The following is a 19,991-nucleotide window of genomic DNA, read 5'->3' on the forward strand; positions in this document are numbered from 1 at the left end:
AAACACATTGTTTTTGCTATTACATTATTATTATCAGAATCCTTGTCACTAAATCCTGAATATGAACCACTTTTCAAGTGTTCATTTTTTAATGAAACATAAATTCCCTGTTGCATGATGCATAGATGCATCAAACTGCAGTTGTGTGCTGTGGTTGTCTGCCTCGCACTGTCATCACCACCACCAGTATCAGATTCATTATTATCTGAACCTTGTACATAGATGACTGTGACAGTGATAAAGACTGTCATTATCTTTGATAAATAATTTAAATTATTTATATCATTAAGTAATGATATGGCTATGAGCTGCAGCAGCAGCAGCATGCACTATTTATGGTTACTGTGTTAGTACAGAGTCCCTCACGTCCAGGAAAGGGTGCCCACGATTACAGATATGAGACCTGCGTACCCACGGACTTTTAAATCTTACGCGATGTTTTAATACATCCCTGATTGTGACGTGCAGTTTACGGAGTAAAGATGATTACTTTCCTGATTGTGATACATAGTTAAAGGGTTAAGCAACTCACACTTTATATTAATCATTTTTGTTTACTGCCGGTCTACTGGAAGAAATAGGGATTGAAGCTGCATAAGTGAGATAATGAAGATACTGAACAGTGTGCTTCACTTTATATTCTTCTTTACCTGAAATTGACATAAATGAGAGAGACGATGCATCAATCCTAGTTACTTGGTTGGCACAATACCTAATTAAACCAACGGAGTTCATCTTTCAACAACATCTTGGACAAAAACAGTGTTAATGCAGCAACATTATGAAGTGACTAATGTAGAAATTTGAAGACTGAAGTGAGGAAGATGTGGAAATGCAGATTTCTTCTCATGAATCCAAGGAAGAGAAAAAAAAAGTGAAAAGTAATGTACAGTAAAATACAGTGTATGTAATTTAGCAAATATGATTACAAGGAGTCATGAGTAGGATGATACATATGGGATCCCAAGCTGCAATAGTAATTTACTATACTGTACTGTATATATTTTCCTTCCTGTGCAAATAAGTTTGTCATCTCATATGGAGTAAGAAAAACAATGCAGTTTCTCTTAAACATCTACAAAACCCTGTAATGCAAAGTATTTGTCAACTTCCTTCAGCTATACAAATAAAAAGGGCATCATTATCAAGGTTTATTATATTAAAAAGGAAGCAGAGTTAGAAATTAAATAAATTAGAAAAATAAATTATTTGACAGACATAAATGGGAATATAGTATGCAACCTTCATTCGGTGAGAAGCAGGGCCGGATTTAGACTCGAGCAAAACAAGTTACAGCCAAGGGTCTCTGTCTGAAGGGCACCTTTCAGTTTCTTGTTTGTTTTATTATAATATATATTTAAGTTTATTATAATAAATTTATTATAATTTATATTAACCTAATTAATAGTTCTTATGTTCCATCATTGTTAATCATGTTATAGTTACAAATTATATTCAATATTTCATTATATTCAATTCAATTTTTATTATATTCATATTATATTAAATTAAAAGTTTACAAGGCTATTTTACTCATAGAAATTTTAAACATTCAGTCTTGAAACTGGGTAATTTAAAGACTTTTTTTTTAACATTCTAAAGGAGCAGTCCTTTTCCACATGAATTTGTCATGCATCTTGCAGCCAATTCCTACCAAGTTCATTTGTTACACAGCCGTATTCTCTGTTAACAGTTGTCAAATAGGACCTCGACAGCTTCCCATAGCTTATTGTTTCACCCTGTCTAAATCCACCCCTGGCTGGGCACAAGCCAGGCAGCTGGGCATGAATCAGATGGCTGATTGAAACTCCATAGAAACTGTGCAGGGAAAAAACTAATATTAATTACATTTGTTCTCTCCCATATGCTTTACACGGCCACCTACCATCATTATCCGACTTGAATTAAAAATGGTAATGGCTTGTTGCTTTAGCTGGAAATTCATAAAAATGTCGTCTCTTATGAAACTGATTTATTCACTACATGCTATTTACATGAACAATTCTCTAAACGACTGTCTTCTGTACATCGCATTTTTTGTTTTCAACAAACTGTGACAATGCCTCATACAAGATGGTCTGTCCATACATGAACTGAAATAGGGTTTACAAAAATACAACAAAAATGATTCAGGCTGTCCTAGAGGAGACAAGCTGAAATGTGAACGATGATTGTCTGGCAATTACAATTCTCTTGGAATAGAATACTAGCTAAATATAATACCATATTTACAAAAAGGACCTGGGACCAGTTTTTTTACCAGCTGGGGGCCACAGGTAGATTGGCACAGTGAAGAACAATCACATTCACAGCTACACTGACTGCTTATGGAAAAAGATACAACAGCCTTCTAGAGTGAAACAGTGAAAAACCAAATAATAACATTCAATCATATATACATTACTTAACATCAACATCACACAAAACTGACCATTTTACCTAGGGACTGTGAAATGCTAAAAAGATACATTCTTGATACTTGTTGCAGCTCTGGTAAGGTGCTTTCCATGAGACTAGCCCCACACATTGTTATCCCAACCCACCCGTCATCGTATTAAAACTGCCATGAAATCCATTTCTTAAATTATTTTATTGTTAAAAATGTTCACACATTATTGGGGGTGGGTGTGGATGATGTGGGTGAGGATGCTTAGCTGTGTGAATCAGAGTTCAAGCCCTTTTATTTTAGGTAGGATTCTAGAGTTGGTGGCATGAGAGAAAGGTGAGAGACTGGAATGAAAGTAATTAATGGCTCAATCTTGTTATTTAGAGTGTGAAAAGTAATTATCAAAGGTGGGAAAAAGCAAGTAATTTACGTAAAGAAAATGCTAAGCTATGATGACAACACAGAAATATAGCAATTATAATATTTGTTGGTTTATAACTGGATGAATATAAAATATTAGTTATTTGTTAACGTTACAAACAAAATAAAAACATTTATAAGGATTAAGTTAATAGTTTTCCCGGCTTGACGTCTGTTCTGATAATTACTTGTTTGGATTAAGACTCGAGAAGAGCAAATATTTGTTGCAAGTGTATAAAAATAATTGAAACAGTTTTCAGTGTGTTATTGGAAATAAATTAAAAAAAAATCTTAAAATTTAATTCTGAAAGTGTTATTATTGATGAGCAGATATAGAAGCAGAAAATAACAAATTTGTCATTAAAGAAATAACTGAACAGTTATTAGATATGGAAAGCCTGTACAGTACATGTAGAATGATAGAAGATGTATTAATAAATTTTTGGAAGCAATGTGCACGTACATTACAAATAGACAAGTTGAGAGGTGAAATGTATTAAAAATGCACGATTTAAAATTACTTTGCATATGTTTTGCCAATTTGGCATTTGGAAAGTTGGTATACTATGAGAGTAAAGTTCTAGGTTATCCCCAGATGGCCACCTTGAGCTGCCCTGAGCTTGGGATATAAGTCAATTACCAGGCAGTGTAGCCAACTCAGACATTGTTATGCTCCTTGTACCAGTTGGTGGATCTTGATTAAGAGAGATGTGTTGATTTACAACACTGGACACTGAGCCTGCAACACTGCCATGGATGTGCCTCACAAGAGCAAAAAATTAAAACATGTTGTATTTGTGGAATTTAATTAAATTAATAATGGTGAAAATCTGCAAAGCTTACAGGTCCCACACATACAAAAAACTCACAATATACAAAATGAAATGTGATCTCCACGAGACCAGCCAAATTTACAATTTTCTCATAACTGCACACCACCAAAGTTCAAGTTATTTCAACATTTAATGCCCTCCTACAGTAACTTACCTAGAGCTGAACAGTTCAGAGTGTGACGGCTCTTTCACATAATGGGACATCTCTCAACCTTTCACGAGTGGTTATTCTTCACGTTCATCTCGGTGAACTCGGGTTATAACGCATTTTATATGTAATTGGGTTCAGTTGTAGTGTTGTTAGTTAAGATATTATTAAAGCTGCTAGTTCTGGATTAATACAGTCTTAGTACCAGAAAGTTTGCCACTGCATTGGCAGTGACTGACAGGTGTTGTTTTCCTCTGAGAGTCCTGCTTACAGTGCCGTGGATACATACAGAAGTGTCCGTGAAGTTAAAGTCCCTTTCCATGAAAGTTTCCTTGATAAACAGTTCTATTCCCGATAAGTTACATTTATTTGAAGCTCGATATCCCCCTTTGAAAAATTAGATCACAGGGGTGGAAAGACGTCTTTAAAAGGTGAATAGTGAAGACAATGTAGCCAGCCAAGCACTGTGCTCGTATTCTTTAATTTGTCTTTATTAAGTTATTTAAAATGAATAAAAATCTTGATTACTTGTGCTCATAAACAATAAAAATATTTTCAGTAATGTACACATCATACATTGTTGGCCTTATACACTCAGCACATCAACACTGCTTTCTAAAAGTGAGTAGTGATTCTTTTATAGCATTTGCTTTAGGTGATCACAAGCCAGAAATACAAAACAGTACTATGCAAAATTGGACAGATATACATGTGTGTGAGCCTACATAAAGCATAAAAATCACAGGAGCTGCTTACGTGACCCCCGGAGCTGCCAGACACACCACACAGCTAGGTGCAGAGGGCTCACGTAGCAATACTGGTCCTGGCTCGTACCGCACCAACTCTAGCCAGAACTAGTTATGAATGTATTGTGTCACCGCCTCAGATATCCCATTCAATATAATCTGAATAATAATTAATAAATTGTCTCCCTTAAGTGCTTCAACAGGTATTGCTCTGGCGACACATTAAAAAAAAAAAAAAAGATATTACAGTAAATTATATTACATACAATATATCGTTAATCATGCCAGATGAAGTAAGCTGATAAGATATAGTTTATGTATATCTCTCACACAGGTGTGTTTAAAAAAATAACAAGAAATAAAAGCTCACTAATAACAGTCCATTTTTGACAGCATACAAACAAATTCCTTATTTAACATGAATATTTTTCCACTGTTAGTTCAGGTGGGTTATCAAATTTGCACTGCATGGATACAATGTTATCAGTTACTGAAGACAGTGGCCTTCTTCAATAACTGAAATAAGTAAAATAAAATTTACCAAAGTAATAGCCCATAATAGTATAAAGCCACAAACCATTTTAACACTACTGTAGTTACTTCATATCATACTGACAGATGTTTGTTTATGATGACATTAGAAACACATTTGAGCTTCAAAATTGTGTACTTCATACAGAGCAAGAAGCATTTTACAGTATCTGAAACAGATTCATCAAGAGGGTAAGCAGTCCAGGCTGTCACAGGTGCACCTGTTCATCACCAGAAAGAGGTAACTGTCACACTTGGATCCTTTCACATCTGAAGTCAAAACAAATGACTAATCTTTGTACTCAGCTCAACACTGGCTAAGTTTGGGCTCATAAATATGCACAATTACCTTGATTATTGACTATGTATGTGTGTTTGTGTGTGTATGTGTGTGTGTGTGTGTGTGTTTAAAATATTATTATTATTATACATATATATATTTAAACACTTAACAATGTTATATAATATTTTGCCTGGTATAGAGTTTGTATTTTGTAATAAAATTTTCTTTAATTTGCATACAAAATTTTCCATGTTGCAGAATAGAACGAAGTGAACGGCTGGCTTTGCAGCTTTAGAGTACGGTATCTAACACTGCTGTGTGTGATACAATGAAGGGTTGATTCATGATGTGAAGGAACAATTATTTACAGGGATGGTGCCAAACAGGGGGCCACAAGTCTTTGTCTTCAGCCACACTCTTGACACTGAGGTATTGGTGACTGTACTGGCACATGCCCATCGTGGAGCTTAAATTTGGGTCCTGAATAGCAGACGAACACCCATGTATCAGCCGCAATACACTGGTATAAACTCCTGGTACGCCATTATAGCACTTTCTCGTGTAAGAAAGCATGGTGTATGTATGGGGGTGGGCGTGTCCAGCACAGCATGTGGGCGTGGGTATCTAGGGTTGCAGTGGGTCATGTGACGCTCACCATGGTAGGATGGGAGGAGTCTTGAGACCCGGCTTCAGGTTTGTTACTAGCACACTGGCCAGTCAACTGATTCACACTAAGAGGATTATTGATGTCACGGGGATTTGTGCCCACTGGGGGCCGTTGAGGATGTGGGATCTGGGGAACTTGGTTCATCTGTAGAGGGGTGACCTCCCCCGGCGTTAAAGGGGAAGCCAAGGAGGCTGGCGACGGCATGAGCAATGAGGGCGGCCCTGACGGTGATGCCAGAGAAGGCCCAGGAGAGGGCATCAGACTTGAGGATGCAGGGGAGGTGGCGGTGTGGTCTCCCGCCAATGCAGTGGAGGGGGACGACAGGTCTTGTAGATCATCGTCATCATCACTTTCCTGCGAGGCATCTACACTGTCAGCTGACCCTGGCGCCATGTCCTCACCTTCCTCTCCTTCCATATATCGAATACATTTCTTCTTTCGCCTGCAATAAACAAAATTTTGTAAAGCAATTCTGAGTGGTACATTTAAATAAATCAATAAAAAATGTACATGCATCATATTAACATAACAAAACGTCTACTCATGCAGCTACTGCCCACATCCTGTAAATAAAAGAAAAAAAAAATACATAACATGCATCAAGAGCAATAAAATAAAATTAATGTGGCTGGAACATTACAAAGACTTGATTTTTCTTATTCTGGTTGGTCAGTACATTAGTAAAAGAAAGAAAAAAAGAGATAATTAATGGAAATTGTGTTACCTCTGTACATATAAGCATGCATAACAATGGATAATACAAACAAAACAAAACCTGTAAAATGAAAACAAGATGAATCACTACAAGACACTCACGTGATTATTCTGCGTGTGATGGATATTGAATTGCTAAATAACAAGGCCCCTAATAGTTTGAAAAGCATTGCTCCTTGCCTAAATGTTCAAGATCCGCCACAGCAGTTCACAGCACAGTGAAGAGACTCACAGACTAGAGATTAACATAGGTAGGTTCAGAAGGAGAGGAGACACCACTGCTGCTTCCGTTGTTGTTGTTGTTGGTGTTGCTGTTGTTGGTTGTGCTGCTGCTGCTGCTGCTGCTGGTGCTGGTACTTAAGTTAACGATGGAGTGTATGGGGGTACCTGGTGCGGGGCTGTAGCTAGGGCCCCCCGTGCCTACTTGGGAGGCTGCTGAGGGAGCCAGAGGGGTCAAAGTTGCAGGGCTAGCACCCTGAGTTAGTGATACAATGACCGCCCCAGACGTGGCTGCAGCAGCTGCAGCTGCAGCAGCCACACCTCCAGAGGCCCCAGCAGCTCCCAGCAGGGAAGAGGGGACCCCAGGGAGGCCCACCCCCGATGCTAGCGACACAGCAGGGCTGCGGGCCCGGGAGAGAGACCAAGGTTAGAGACTAAGGGGCACCACCATAACCATACACACTGCCCTGGCTCAGAGCCTCACCATCACCTGACTGCCATTGAACCCTGCACCAGTAATCAGAAAATGTGTCAGTTCAAGGGTTAGCCATGCCTCAATGCACCTGCAGCTATACACATGCTGAGTGCAAAGAGAAGTTAATTGTGGCACATTTGCCCCTTCAGTCAGACTAACTTTGGTCTTGGGCACTCAAGCAAAAGTTCTCACCAATATAGTTTGGGGACTATGAATTAAAGGTTAAGATGAGGGAAAGACACATTTTCTGATGCTGTTGAAGAATATGAGTTTTAGAGAGGACGACAATGGGCGGGACAAAGTGCAGGGTGTGTGAGCGCGGGTGAGACTATGGGAACATGGGCAGCAACAAGGCCAGACTGAGTCCCCTTTTTACACCGTGCTCACAACCATTCTCACACACCCACCACAAAAATTTAAGGCAAAAACATCTAATGGCACACAAAGATGGAACAGTGAGACCTTTTGCCAGGGTCCCTTTCACTCCTCAACTGACTTTATCATCCAAGAACAATTATATATTTGTTTAATATGGCTAATTGATTATAATTGCAAGAACAGCTTTTCAGTAATGCTCACATTCTCGGTTGCAAAAGTTTGAGAAACACAAATAAGCATTGATGAAATGGCAAATACATAGTACAGTACTGTATTATTACAAATTCCAAATCTAAAAGGCAAGCACTCTTGGATGATAATTGCCCACTCATACACCCATCTACATATATGCAGTACTTATCATAAGTGTTAGATAACAAGATACGAAAGCATGCACATTCATTAATAACCACCACATGAACGTGGGGGGGAAAAAGCTGCTTTTGCAATAAGCACTGAAGCGCATACATAACTCAAGTTGCAAGATGAACAGGTAAAGGCAAGTGTGTGTTGATCTCATGTCATATGTTTAAGTTTATTTCACATCATAGGGACATAAACTAATAAACACTGACATGGGTTCCAACACACTCCAGCACCAGAACCTACAGATGTGGGACAGCAAGTGCATGACCTAAAACTCAATCACTGTTGTTGTCAAGTCCTGTTTTTAAGAAATTTTTCTCTTGGCAAAATTAACAAAGAAAAAAAATTACAGCAATATTACACATTCATGCTAATATGTTGTAAGAGAACAGTAATGAGAGAAGAAAGATCAAGATAAGGAGGAGGAGGAGAAACAAAGGATTCGGTAAGCATTGAAAATTAATTGAATTACAGTACAGTACTTACAAAATATAATTTAGTAAAATGACAAAAACAGGTATTGAAAATAAAACTGATACACAAAATACAACAAATAAACATGAAAAATTAAATGCATTATCTATACATGATGCAATAAAATCATATACATAGGTTTAGGTAAAATATGAACACAAATAGGAACACTGGCCCTGTCAGACATCAGATAGAATATTCTCTTTAATATCAAGTTTATGAAAAGAGCAAATTATTATTGTTTCTATTATATGAAATGGCAAAAAATGGCAAGTACAAATTACAAAATAAACAATCACTTTTGAAATTTTGAAATTGATGTGAAGTTCGTATCTGATATGTATGAACAAAGTAATGTAGTTAACAAAAATATACATTCACAGAAATAATATTTCTAGGTAAAAATCAATAAATTAAAGAATGCTAGTGAGAAAGACTAAGTGAACAGTTCAAGTTCACAAAACACTAGACAAACTCGGACTATCATACCATTATCAAAGGATGCCGAGTGATGACTACAGATTATTATCAAACCAATGTGGAAGGCACTATTACTTGTCTGTAAAATACTGTTTTGTATGACCATGTTTTACTGAAGTAAGAAATCTGCAAAACGTATTTTGTTCTTAAAAGTTTATTACTAGTGAACTGTACAAGGAATTATGGACAATTTATAAGAAAAACTCAATTTTTGTTTTACACTGAGGAAAGTGTAATGCGACTACAGTATTACTGTACAGTGTGTGAAATAATGCCTTACACAAAATCTAAATATTGACAGTACTGTACTGTATTCATATAGTCATCTGTGTAGTACAGTAATATGAAAGTCAAATATGCAGTACTGACAAATCTACAAATCATAAATAATAAACAAAACTGATGCCCATTTTGTACATAATTATGGCATCTACTGGAGTAACAATTTAATACTCTCCCTTAAATAATATTTCATATTCGACTCTACTACAATAAAATTCGGCCTGCAACTGCCCTATTACGGTGACTGTCACAAATGGGATAGGGTACAATGAACATGGCATGCATTATGGGTACAAACAGGGGAACATAGCATAGCTACCACTAATTCTTATGTAAACACACAACTTAGGAAATATTAAGTACACAATTCTACACAAAAAACTAAATCATTCAATGAGTACTACATCGCTAGAGAATGAATGACTAGGAATGAAGAGACATATATATATATACAACAATACAGATATATTTAGTTCAAGCAGCTTGACAAACACAGTCTGAAGACGGGACAATTCTTTCAAATGTTGGATATCAATGTGTGTTTATGAAAGTTTAAATGTTCCACAATACTAAACACTAATGGCCCACAAAATATAAACCGTTCATAAGGGTTGGGAAAAGTACACGGAGGGAGAGGAAAAGGGTTACAAGATGAATTTTGTGAAACTTTAGCTTATGTTAAAATATTTATATATATATAATATAAGGAATTTTATTTCAGGCGAGAGGTGAGACTCGTGGTGTCGTGTATATGAACTGCCACACAAGTAGAGCTCAGGGCACAATTTTCACAACAGATTATGTTAAGTCTATTTCTGATGACAGCTTCTCTGTTAGTTTATTTTTTAACAACAGATTCTATGTTAGTCTATTTCTGATGAAAAATGGTTAGTTTATAAACACGCTGATTTTCAGTACAGATGTTAGTAATGCGCTTGAAAAGGAAAATGCCAATTTGTTGTCTTACAATACAAAGGAAAGGATTAATTACATGTCTTAATGGTCATACACACACACAGAAAGATAGGTGGAGTGGAGAAGTCTTAATAGCGTTACAGAAACACAAGAATGTGAAATGTCTCGTGATTCACAAAGTCGCAAGAGTTGAAAATGTTGTGGAGGTAACCTAAAGGCATCTTGGTACACCTGCAAAACACCTGCTCAATACGCCAGTAACAAATGGTTCATGTAAAGGTAAAATGTCAAAGTTGAAGTAAAGAAATAATAAGAAGGATAGCGCAACAAAGAGCAAAGAATTAGAAAACAGAGAGATATAGTTAATTCAGAGAGATTATATATATACTGGTAATAGGAATATACTGGTAAGGAAAAAATATATATATAGAAAGATATATATATATACTGGTAAGGAAAAAATATATATATAGAAAGATATATATATATATACTGGTAAGGAAATACAGATATAGAAAGGGGAGGGAGAGAGAGAGAGAAAGGGAAGGGTGAGACAAAGAATGGGAGGGAGGGCTAGGACAAAGAATGGGAGGGATGGGCAACAGCAATAGATGAGGGAATGAGAGAGAAACAGGTGGAAGGACAAAGCAAATGAAAGGGCAGACGCGGAAAGGGGGAGCGAGAGGCAAGTGTAGAGTGGACCAGGAGGTAGGAGAGATATAAAGACAAATTAAAGAGTGATAATGGAAAATAACTCTCTAAAAAAAAGCACAAACCGAGGCAACCTGCCCAACCAATTGTTAAACGGCTCAAGTTAATGCTATTACCTCAAGAGGCTCCCCCCCCCCCCCCCAGTGTGAAGCTTGCAGGGATGCCTTATGTAAGCTTCAATGGGCCACCATGATGCCTTCATTTGAGATGTAATTGTGAAGAAAAATGTAAAGTAAGTGCAGCAGCAACACACGATAAAACTAAATAGGATCTAAAGCACTGAATATGATTGTAATAACCACGAGTGAGGGGGGGGAGTAGGGAGTGATTGCCAGAAAAGAGACAGAGGGGAAATGAGCAGAAAGAAAGGAGGGTGAGGGAGCAGAGAGAAAGGGAAGAGGGAGGGAGCAGAGAGAGGAGGGAGAGAGACTGAGGTAGTGTGTGCGTGTGATAGACTGGAGTGAGAGGATGGAGTACACTCACACACACACACACCAGTTGGTGAGTGGTGAGGCCGGTGTAGCTGGAACCTTACCTGCAAGGTTTACACCATTGGCTCTGTTGCTCCAGCCCGTACCGCGCCCGACACTTCTTCATATTAGCTGGGGGGACAAGGACGGCAATTAGACACCAGACCAAACCCGCCAGCACTCCCATATCTCAACAGCACTTGGCTAGACAACCCTTTATCTCTATATTCACAAACAATAAACAACTCAAAACATGCTAATAGGCACAAGATATATCAATCAATCTTAACAGTAAAGGTATTCATGCATTGAGAGCAATTTGATTGAGACAAAGCAGATTCAGACTTGTATTGTCATGTTGATCTGCAGTGTTATTTTCATAACATCTTCATTTGACTCTCCCAGTGGCTATGCAGTGAAGCAAAATGACAGTGACAAAACCAAATGATGGCATCAACCTGCCTGCTCAAAGATGCTACTGAAAATAACAGTGGAGATTCACGAGGCCTTTGCTCGTGACTGAGAGATGACTAAATGCCAGCAAGAAGTAAACATTCAGCCTAGTTATATGATATGGAAAAATATAATGGGTAATTGTAATAATCAAAATAGCAGAAACATTCGGCAACAATCCAATTAAGCAACGTCAATTTATTAAGAAAATAGAAATATGAATGTATATGCAAACAGGCAGCAAAAAAGACAAAAGCAAAACATATAATAACATTCAAGTAAAAGTTGACATTAATGAATAAGTTAAGAGTGAAGCTAATATGGAAATTTGGAACCATGAGAGATGTGGTGGAGCGAGTGGTTTGGGAGGGCGGGCGTCCAGGTGGCGCTGTGTGTCACCCACTGGCAGGTGGTGCCGTGACACCCACTGGCAGGTGGTGCCGTGACACCCACTGGCAGGTGGTGCCGTGACACCTACTGGCAGGTGGTGTGACACCCACTGGCAGGTGGTGCTGTGTCACACCCACTGGCAGGTGGTGCTGTGTCACACCCACTGGCAGGTGGTGCTGTGTCACACCCACTGGCAGGTGGTACTGTGTCACACCCACTGGCAGGTGGTACTGTGTCACACCCACTGACAGGTGGTGCCGTGACACCCACTGACAGGTGGTGCCGTGACACCCACTGACAGGTGGTGCCGTGACACCCACTGACAGGTGGTGCTGTGACACCCACTGACAGGTGGTGCCGTGACACCCACTGACAGGTGGTGCCGTGACACCCACTGGCAGGTGGTGCCGTGACACCCACTGGCAGGTGGTGCCGTGACACCCACTGGCAGGTGGTGCCGTGACACCCACTGGCAGGTGGTGCTTTGTGGTAGCCCCAGGCAGGTGAAACCAGGTTGCACCCCCTGTAAGGTGGTGCCGTGTGGCACCCCCTAACAGGTGGTATCGTGGCACCCCTGGCAGGTGGTTGGCCTACCATAAGGTGCCCCCTTGACGCGGCTCAGCCAGGAGGGGCACCACCACCAACGAGGCACCCCCGCCCCCCCTAACACACTGTGCAACCGACCAGCATTTGGAACTGAGTTGCTTAAGAGGGAAGCCTTTGTGTACGGCAGTTAGCTACCTCCATCTTGGGTTTTGTCACGGTTACGCTTCTTCTTTTTCCCCTGCGAGTAATTTTGGCGTGAGGACCACCCTGGGTACATCTGCATGTGAAGCTGACGCTCTTTGCGCGCCATTTCATAGTACTTGGCTTGTTCTTCGCGGCTTAGCGCATGCCACTGCAGGGAAAGTTAAATGAAGATTAGTGGTCGACAACGCTGAGCGCGAGGGATGGGGTACCAGAGGCCGGCAACACAACACCAATGGCGAGTCTCCTGCTGTAGGGGGTGAAGGAGGCTGGAGGTGTTGGTGTTGTGGCAATGACTGGAGGCCTTAACGGACGGACGTCTGGGCCCAGCCCTCGCGCCTCGCACAACATTCAAGTCATTGTTCTTTACCTCCATCACCAGTCTTTTCTTTCTTTCTCTTCTTCTTTTTCATCATGCCATAATTGTCGCGCGCGTTCCACCCTGGGTACATCTGCATGTGTAGTTGTCTCTCCCGTCTGGCCATTTCGTAATACTTGGACTGCTCCTCTTTGCTCAGCGCATGCCACTGTAGCCAATACAGTCAGCAACAGTTAGAACTGGGAGTGGACACCCCCTCCCTTACTTTATCTTAATATCGTAAAACAACAAGGTCCACAACCCATTCCTTGGACACAAGGGGCCAGGCAAGTGTTTTCACCTAGACCCGCGTCTATTGGTGTGAAAATGTGAGAAGAGGTCCCACGGGCACCCATGTCAGACTTCGCAGATCAACCCCCTCTACTTAACCACTACTACCATTAGGAGAGTAATGATCCAAATATAAAATACAATATATAAAAACATCTATTCCAATTTGAATGAATTGATATATAAAACATATGTAAGGAATAATAAAATATAGAGGCAAGGCATGCACCAACCAACCTTGCGTCCCAGTATTTGATTGATGGCAGCGCTCTCCTTCAAGGTACACTCTGCCACCACCTTGGCTCTCATCTCCTTCATGTACAACATGAAGGCGTTCAGCGGCTTCTTGATATGTGGCTTTTTGTCTGCAAAACCACCAGCGTAGTTACTGACACGGCCTTCCTACACCCAACCTCCTGTATCTCTCTATTTCCAATTATATAACCCAAAATTACAATACCCTCTCCTACTCCCTCTTTCAGAAGAGAATGGTCTGATATCGAACCCTGGGCAGGGTGAAACTATATACTGGGCACTTATTGGAAGCCTGAATATAAAATGATTGACAAATTGGTTTCAGGGCTAAAATGTAGACATGAATAACCTAACTGGATCTAATACCCCCTTCCCCCCCCCGCAATAAAAAAATGGTATAGCGATAAGATATTTCACGTTTCATCCCAAAATATTATTATTATTATTATTATTATTATTATTATTATTATTATTATTATTATCAAGCCATGTTCAGCAGTTTGTTACAAAAGTGGAACTCACTACGGCCTAAATTTCATAGCCTATGTTATATTTTCATCCTGAAAAGACTAATACAGTATACATACGCGTATATTCTAAATTATTCACCACTGTATCATTAATATGAAACAAAATTCGATTATTTTACTGTTTAATTGTTGCCCCAATTAATTTAAGACATTTGTATAAAACCTGGTAAATTACTGTTACTGCTTCTTCTAACCTATATTATATTTTTTTTACTAAATTTGAATACAACTTGTTCGCTTTTCATTTATTATTTATTTGTTTAAATGTATTAATCCTAGTATTAATCTTTCATCTTCTAGTGTGTGGTTTGGTAAATATTAATTCTAATTTACATACAATTTTAATTAAAAACCTGATCAATCTTCACTTAAATCGTGATTGTGAAATTTCTCCATTACTCTTTGCATTACTACATGTACAAACTATGGCGCAGTAAAATAATTGGAGAGGAAATTGTCAGTTTTTAACATATTTTGCCGTAAATAATGAAACGTAAAAGAATGTGTGTGAGAGAGAGAGACCCATTCCAGTAGCCTAAATCTGACATACCCGCCACTATTTCTAGGAAACCCAGTTTACGTTGGCTTAAAATTCACGGACCTGACTCAAGGTTCAATTAAATTGAGCTTCCTCGGTTACCAAAATTTCAACAAATCTGTGGACGCTAACTGAATGCAACAAAATAGTCCACACAATGTAAATAAGGTTAAATAATATACTCTAAGCCTAACCGCTTTCTGACACCTCGCGCCAAACTATAGACCCACTTCTTGGCCCGTGGAAATATAATAATAGTCACATTTGAAGGTCATTTACAGAGACGATGAGTAAATAGAGCAATAAAACGAGCAAAACACTGATAAAAGGAGGAAACAGGAGGTCCTTACCTCCGTTCTTCGTTTCGATCATTTGAGATTTATCGGCTGACTGGAGGGATGGTTTCTGGTCCAAGCCATGATGTCTGCGAGAGAGAGAGAAAATAATTAAAGTATGTCTATCACATCAGTGCCTGAATGAAACACTTATATCTACCTTGAGGTGCTTCCGGGGCTTAGTGTCCCCGCGGCCCGGTCGTCGACCAGGCCTCCTATAAACATGGAAATATACTAAGTATGGGAGGAATGTGGAACAAGAGAACGCGGTGAAGTTCACTTGTGATACCAATACGGGATCAGAAAGACATGTATAATATATTTTCTGACATATGAAATGACACTAATTATCACAATAAAAAATATATGCCTGTAATGACACATTAATTATGTAACATCAGCTCCCGAAGGTCGAACCTGGATATAGTTCAACAATAAGGGAAATACGTACACAAATACATGAACCAAACTATTAAAATATATTAAAGCAACGTAGAGGAAGACCTTCACCATATGTCACTATTATAAGTAATTTACACTTACAAAATAAAATATTAACCATTCCGAAACTATTATATATATATATATATATATATATATATATATATATATATATATATATATATATATATATATATTTTTGCAAAAAGAAAATATAATATTGAATTGTGGATTTGCTCAGGCCAACTATAGCAACCTGTTCTCTTACCAAGAACGTCGCATTTCGCGCGTATGCGTTACATAAGGCCAAAACTTTTCGTACTAGAAAATGGAAGCGGCTGGCGAAAGTGACGTACTGCCCCGTTTTCTGTTTTGGGTCCTCTGGTAGGTTAGGAGAGACCACTTTAAATTAACTGTTTTCTTGACTTTGGGAAACATTAGGAGGACGGGCTGAATACAGAAGTCTGCGCCCGCAGCCTGTTCCAGCGAACATTATCGCCAAACGATAATGTTCGAAAACCACGACGATTTGTCATTTTCAGACGTGTGGGGTTGGTCATCATATCTTCAGCCACGTTATTGTGACTCCTCGTCAGCACTATAACCAGATATTAGCAATATATATATTATGGTTGCTGCCATTGCTCATACATCGCTACCACAACAACTTAGGCACCATCGCTGCCTCTAGAAAACAGAACAGCCCGTCGATTTTACGAGCCGCTATGATTTATAATACATCATATTTTGACGTTGGGGGATTTAATACGTCAAAATTACCATGGTGGCCACCACCACCATGGTGCTCCTACCATCACCCCCCCCCACCCCACCACCACCATGGTGCTCCTACCATCACCACCCCCCCCCCCACGACCACCACCACCACCACCAGTCCAGGGGCGCCGCGAGGCACCAGGCAGAGCTTTAGCAAACACACTAAATGAAAAAGTAAAACTCTTCCTTAATTACGACACTCCCCTCTTCCCTCCCAGTGTGATCCACCCCCCATCATCACCCCTCTCTCTCTGCCCCCCCCCCATACCTGGACCCTCCCCTCATCTACTGATTATTAATATCACCCGTCTCCCCTCTGCACCCCTTTCCGCCGCAGCCTAGACTTGTAGATTTGAAAAGTGCGACCCCTTTCTTGGAGGCTCTTTACGCGTCGACGTTAAATTTATCATAGTTATACCAAAAACAGGTAGAGCGGGGCGTTCCCCCGACTGGAGGGAGGGTTAAGTGATAAGGAATATGGGACTGGATGGTCCTCTTCAGCTTACAGACTGAGGAGGTCGTCGGGAGGGTAATCTTTATATTCAAGGTCGAAGTTCATCGACTTCTTTATACCTGTGTGAAGGTTTACGGTGTCCTTGATAGCATGGGTTGACACGAAAATTTGAATGTAATGTATTTAAAAAATCTCTCTCTCTCTCTCTCTCTCTCTCTCTCTCTCTCTCTCTCTCTCTCTCTCTCTCTCTCATATATATATATAATTACTATATTACTATAACATTTACTATATTACTATAAATATAATCATCTCTATTACTAGGACTAGCTATTATGCCCTGTCTAATACACCCTTGTTGTTCCTATGGCGTTACAATATAAATATTCCTTACGTTCAAATTCTTTTATATCATGTAGTGTATCATTTTTATATCACGTCGTCCTCGTGCCGAGCGACGGGCACTGGCGGCTGCCTGACTAAATATCCCACTAACATCTAACCTTCTCCCTGGCTGACTGACAGAACCAGACGAGCTGACATCTGTCTTCTCAACACAATATCATTCTGACGACCGTCCTGACATTCTAACAAGCTCTGTGTGTGTGTGTGTGTGTGTGTGTGTGTGTGTGTGTGTGTGTGTGTGTGTGTGTGTGTGTGTGTGTGTGTGTGTGTGTGTGTGTGTGTGTGTACTCACCTAGTTGTACTCACCTAGTTGTGTCTGCAGGATCGAGCATTGACTCTTGGATCCCGCCTTTCGAGCATCGGTTGTTTACAGCAATGACTCCTGTCCCATTTCCCTATCATACCTGGTTTTAAAATTATGAATAGTATTTGCTTCCACAACCTGTTCCTGAAGTGTTCCTGAATGTGTGTGTGTGTGTGTGTGTGTGTTTGACGAACTGGCTGTCTGTCTGGCTTCCGGATAAAGGGTTACGTCGCTAATCAAAGGACCTCGCTCCGGGATACGGATATATTGACTGTATAAACACAGGAATCACCGGCCTGTAAGATCCGGTTAAGCGATTACCCTCACTCCAAAATCAGAGCAAGTTGCACATATTTTATGTACATGTCAAATAACACCATACAACCTGATCAAGACTTCCGCGCTATGTGTAGAGAACGAACGAACGAACGAACGAACGAACGAACGAACGAACGAACGAACGAACGAACGAGAGAGAGAGAGAGAGAGAGAGAGAGAGAGAGAGAGAGAGAGAGAGAGAGAGAGAGAGAGAGAGAGAGAGAGAGAGAGAGAGAGAGAGAGAGAGAGAGAGAGAGAGAGAGAGAGAGAGAGAGAGAGAGAGAGAGAGAGAGAGAGAGAGAGAGAGAGAGAGAGAGAGAGAGAGAGAGAGAGAGAGAGAGAGAGAGAGAGAGAGAGAGAGAGAGAGAGAGAGAGAGAGAGGAGAGAGAGAGAGAGAGAGAGAGAGAGAGAGAGAGAGAGAGAGAGAGAGAGAGAGAGAGAGAGAGAGAGAGAGAGAGAGAGAGAGAGAGAGAGAGAGAGAGAGAGAGAGAGAGAGAGAGAGAGAGAGAGAGAGAGAGAGAGAGAGAGAGAGAGAGAGAGAGAGAGAGAGAGAGAGAGAGAGAGAGAGAGAGAGAGAGAGAGAGAGAGAGAGAGAGAGAGAGAGAGAGAGAGAGAGAGAGAGAGAGAGAGAGAGAGAGAGAGAGAGAGAGAGAGAGAGAGAGAGAGAGAGAGAGAGAGAGAGAGAGAGAGAGAGAGAGAGAGAGAGAGAGAGAGAGAGAGAGAGAGAGAGAGAGAGAGAGAGAGAGAGAACGCGAGCGAGCTAGGCTACACCAACTTATGCCAATCCAAGCAAAAAATCAGTGTCTTTATAATAATTAAGTACCTGTGCATTTATGAGGCTTCACTAAACTCTATGCTAAGAAATCCCAAATCCCAACTAACCAAGAAATATTGTTAGTCACACAGGATCATGTAATCTGTAACCTACGCTTTCAAACTTTGAATGTAATATGAAGATATCCTCTAGAACACCAGTGTGAGAAAAGTAATTACAAACTCCATGTACCTCATACTGGCTACCTGGACTGTACCTGGATAGGGGTTTTTAAGAGTTCAACTTCCGTAAGCCCAGCCTAGTGAGAGTTTGGTCCAACAGGCTGGTTTAGGGCTGGCCGCCACCTGTCTTCTTGAATACTACATACAATCTATGTGACTTGAACTAAGTACTCACTACATATAGACCACTTGTGAAACATAATTATATTAATGATCTCGTCAAGAACACTGTCAAGAGGGGTAGTTAATCACACACTTACATCAAGACGTAGTTTCCTAAGTAAATACGGAAGACGTCTCTCAGGCTTTATACAAACGGTACAAATAAAGGGATCCCAGGTCTAATGACACTCGTTGAACAATGCACTTAAATTTATCCACTATGATATACTTAACCTCGAAATGAAGAATGGTTTAAAAAAAAATCTCGTTATCACTAGGCTACAAATATCCAAGCAGCTAATTAACTCATTCCCATTGTTATACACCAGATTATTGGAACATGTCCTTTAATAATTGGCAACAGCACTATTGACGCAGAGATACCATATTTAAACAGCAGCGCTTACTATAGAACTGACTACGTGCCTGTTAGATTTTAAATTTGAAAAAATACGAAAATTTAGAGCAATAACAAATCACTAGCCAATGCTAGTGATTTCACTAGCTAAAAAAAACTTATAATATGAACAGTTATTTAAACATTCATTAATATTGTCCATCTTAATAGTAATAGTAGAGTGGAGTACTGCTGCCCAATGACAGCCCCTTTCAAAGCTGGAGAAATTGCTGACCTGGAGAGCGTGCAGAGATCCTTTACTGCTAGAATCCACTCAGTAAAACATCTAAACTATTGGGACCGACTAAAGAGCCTTAATCTGTATTCTCTTGAGCGCAGGCG

The 19,991-nt window shown here is 39.9% G+C and overlaps 1 protein-coding gene across 2 annotated transcripts in view; it reads right to left on the reverse strand.

Annotated features, from left to right (window-relative positions):
• Nucleotides 1–1,957: 1,957 nt before the first annotated feature.
• LOC123747457 (protein pangolin, isoforms A/H/I/S) overlaps nt 1,958–19,991 on the reverse strand; it is an 84,000-nt gene continuing 65,966 nt past the window's right edge. For both annotated transcript variants that reach the window (XM_069319329.1, XM_069319328.1), the window contains 5 exons: nt 15,411–15,484; nt 13,975–14,102; nt 13,083–13,239; nt 11,564–11,630; nt 1,958–6,456 (listed from right to left, as the gene is read on the reverse strand). In XM_069319329.1, coding sequence (XP_069175430.1) covers nt 5,988–6,456; nt 11,564–11,630; nt 13,083–13,239; nt 13,975–14,102; nt 15,411–15,484 — 895 coding nt within the window. In that variant the 3' untranslated portion in view covers nt 1,958–5,987. The remainder of the gene's footprint in view (nt 6,457–11,563; nt 11,631–13,082; nt 13,240–13,974; nt 14,103–15,410; nt 15,485–19,991) is intronic.

The sequence above is a fragment of the Procambarus clarkii genome, chromosome 92 (assembly GCF_040958095.1).
Source record: "Procambarus clarkii isolate CNS0578487 chromosome 92, FALCON_Pclarkii_2.0, whole genome shotgun sequence".
NCBI classification, from domain to species: domain Eukaryota; kingdom Metazoa; phylum Arthropoda; class Malacostraca; order Decapoda; family Cambaridae; genus Procambarus; species Procambarus clarkii.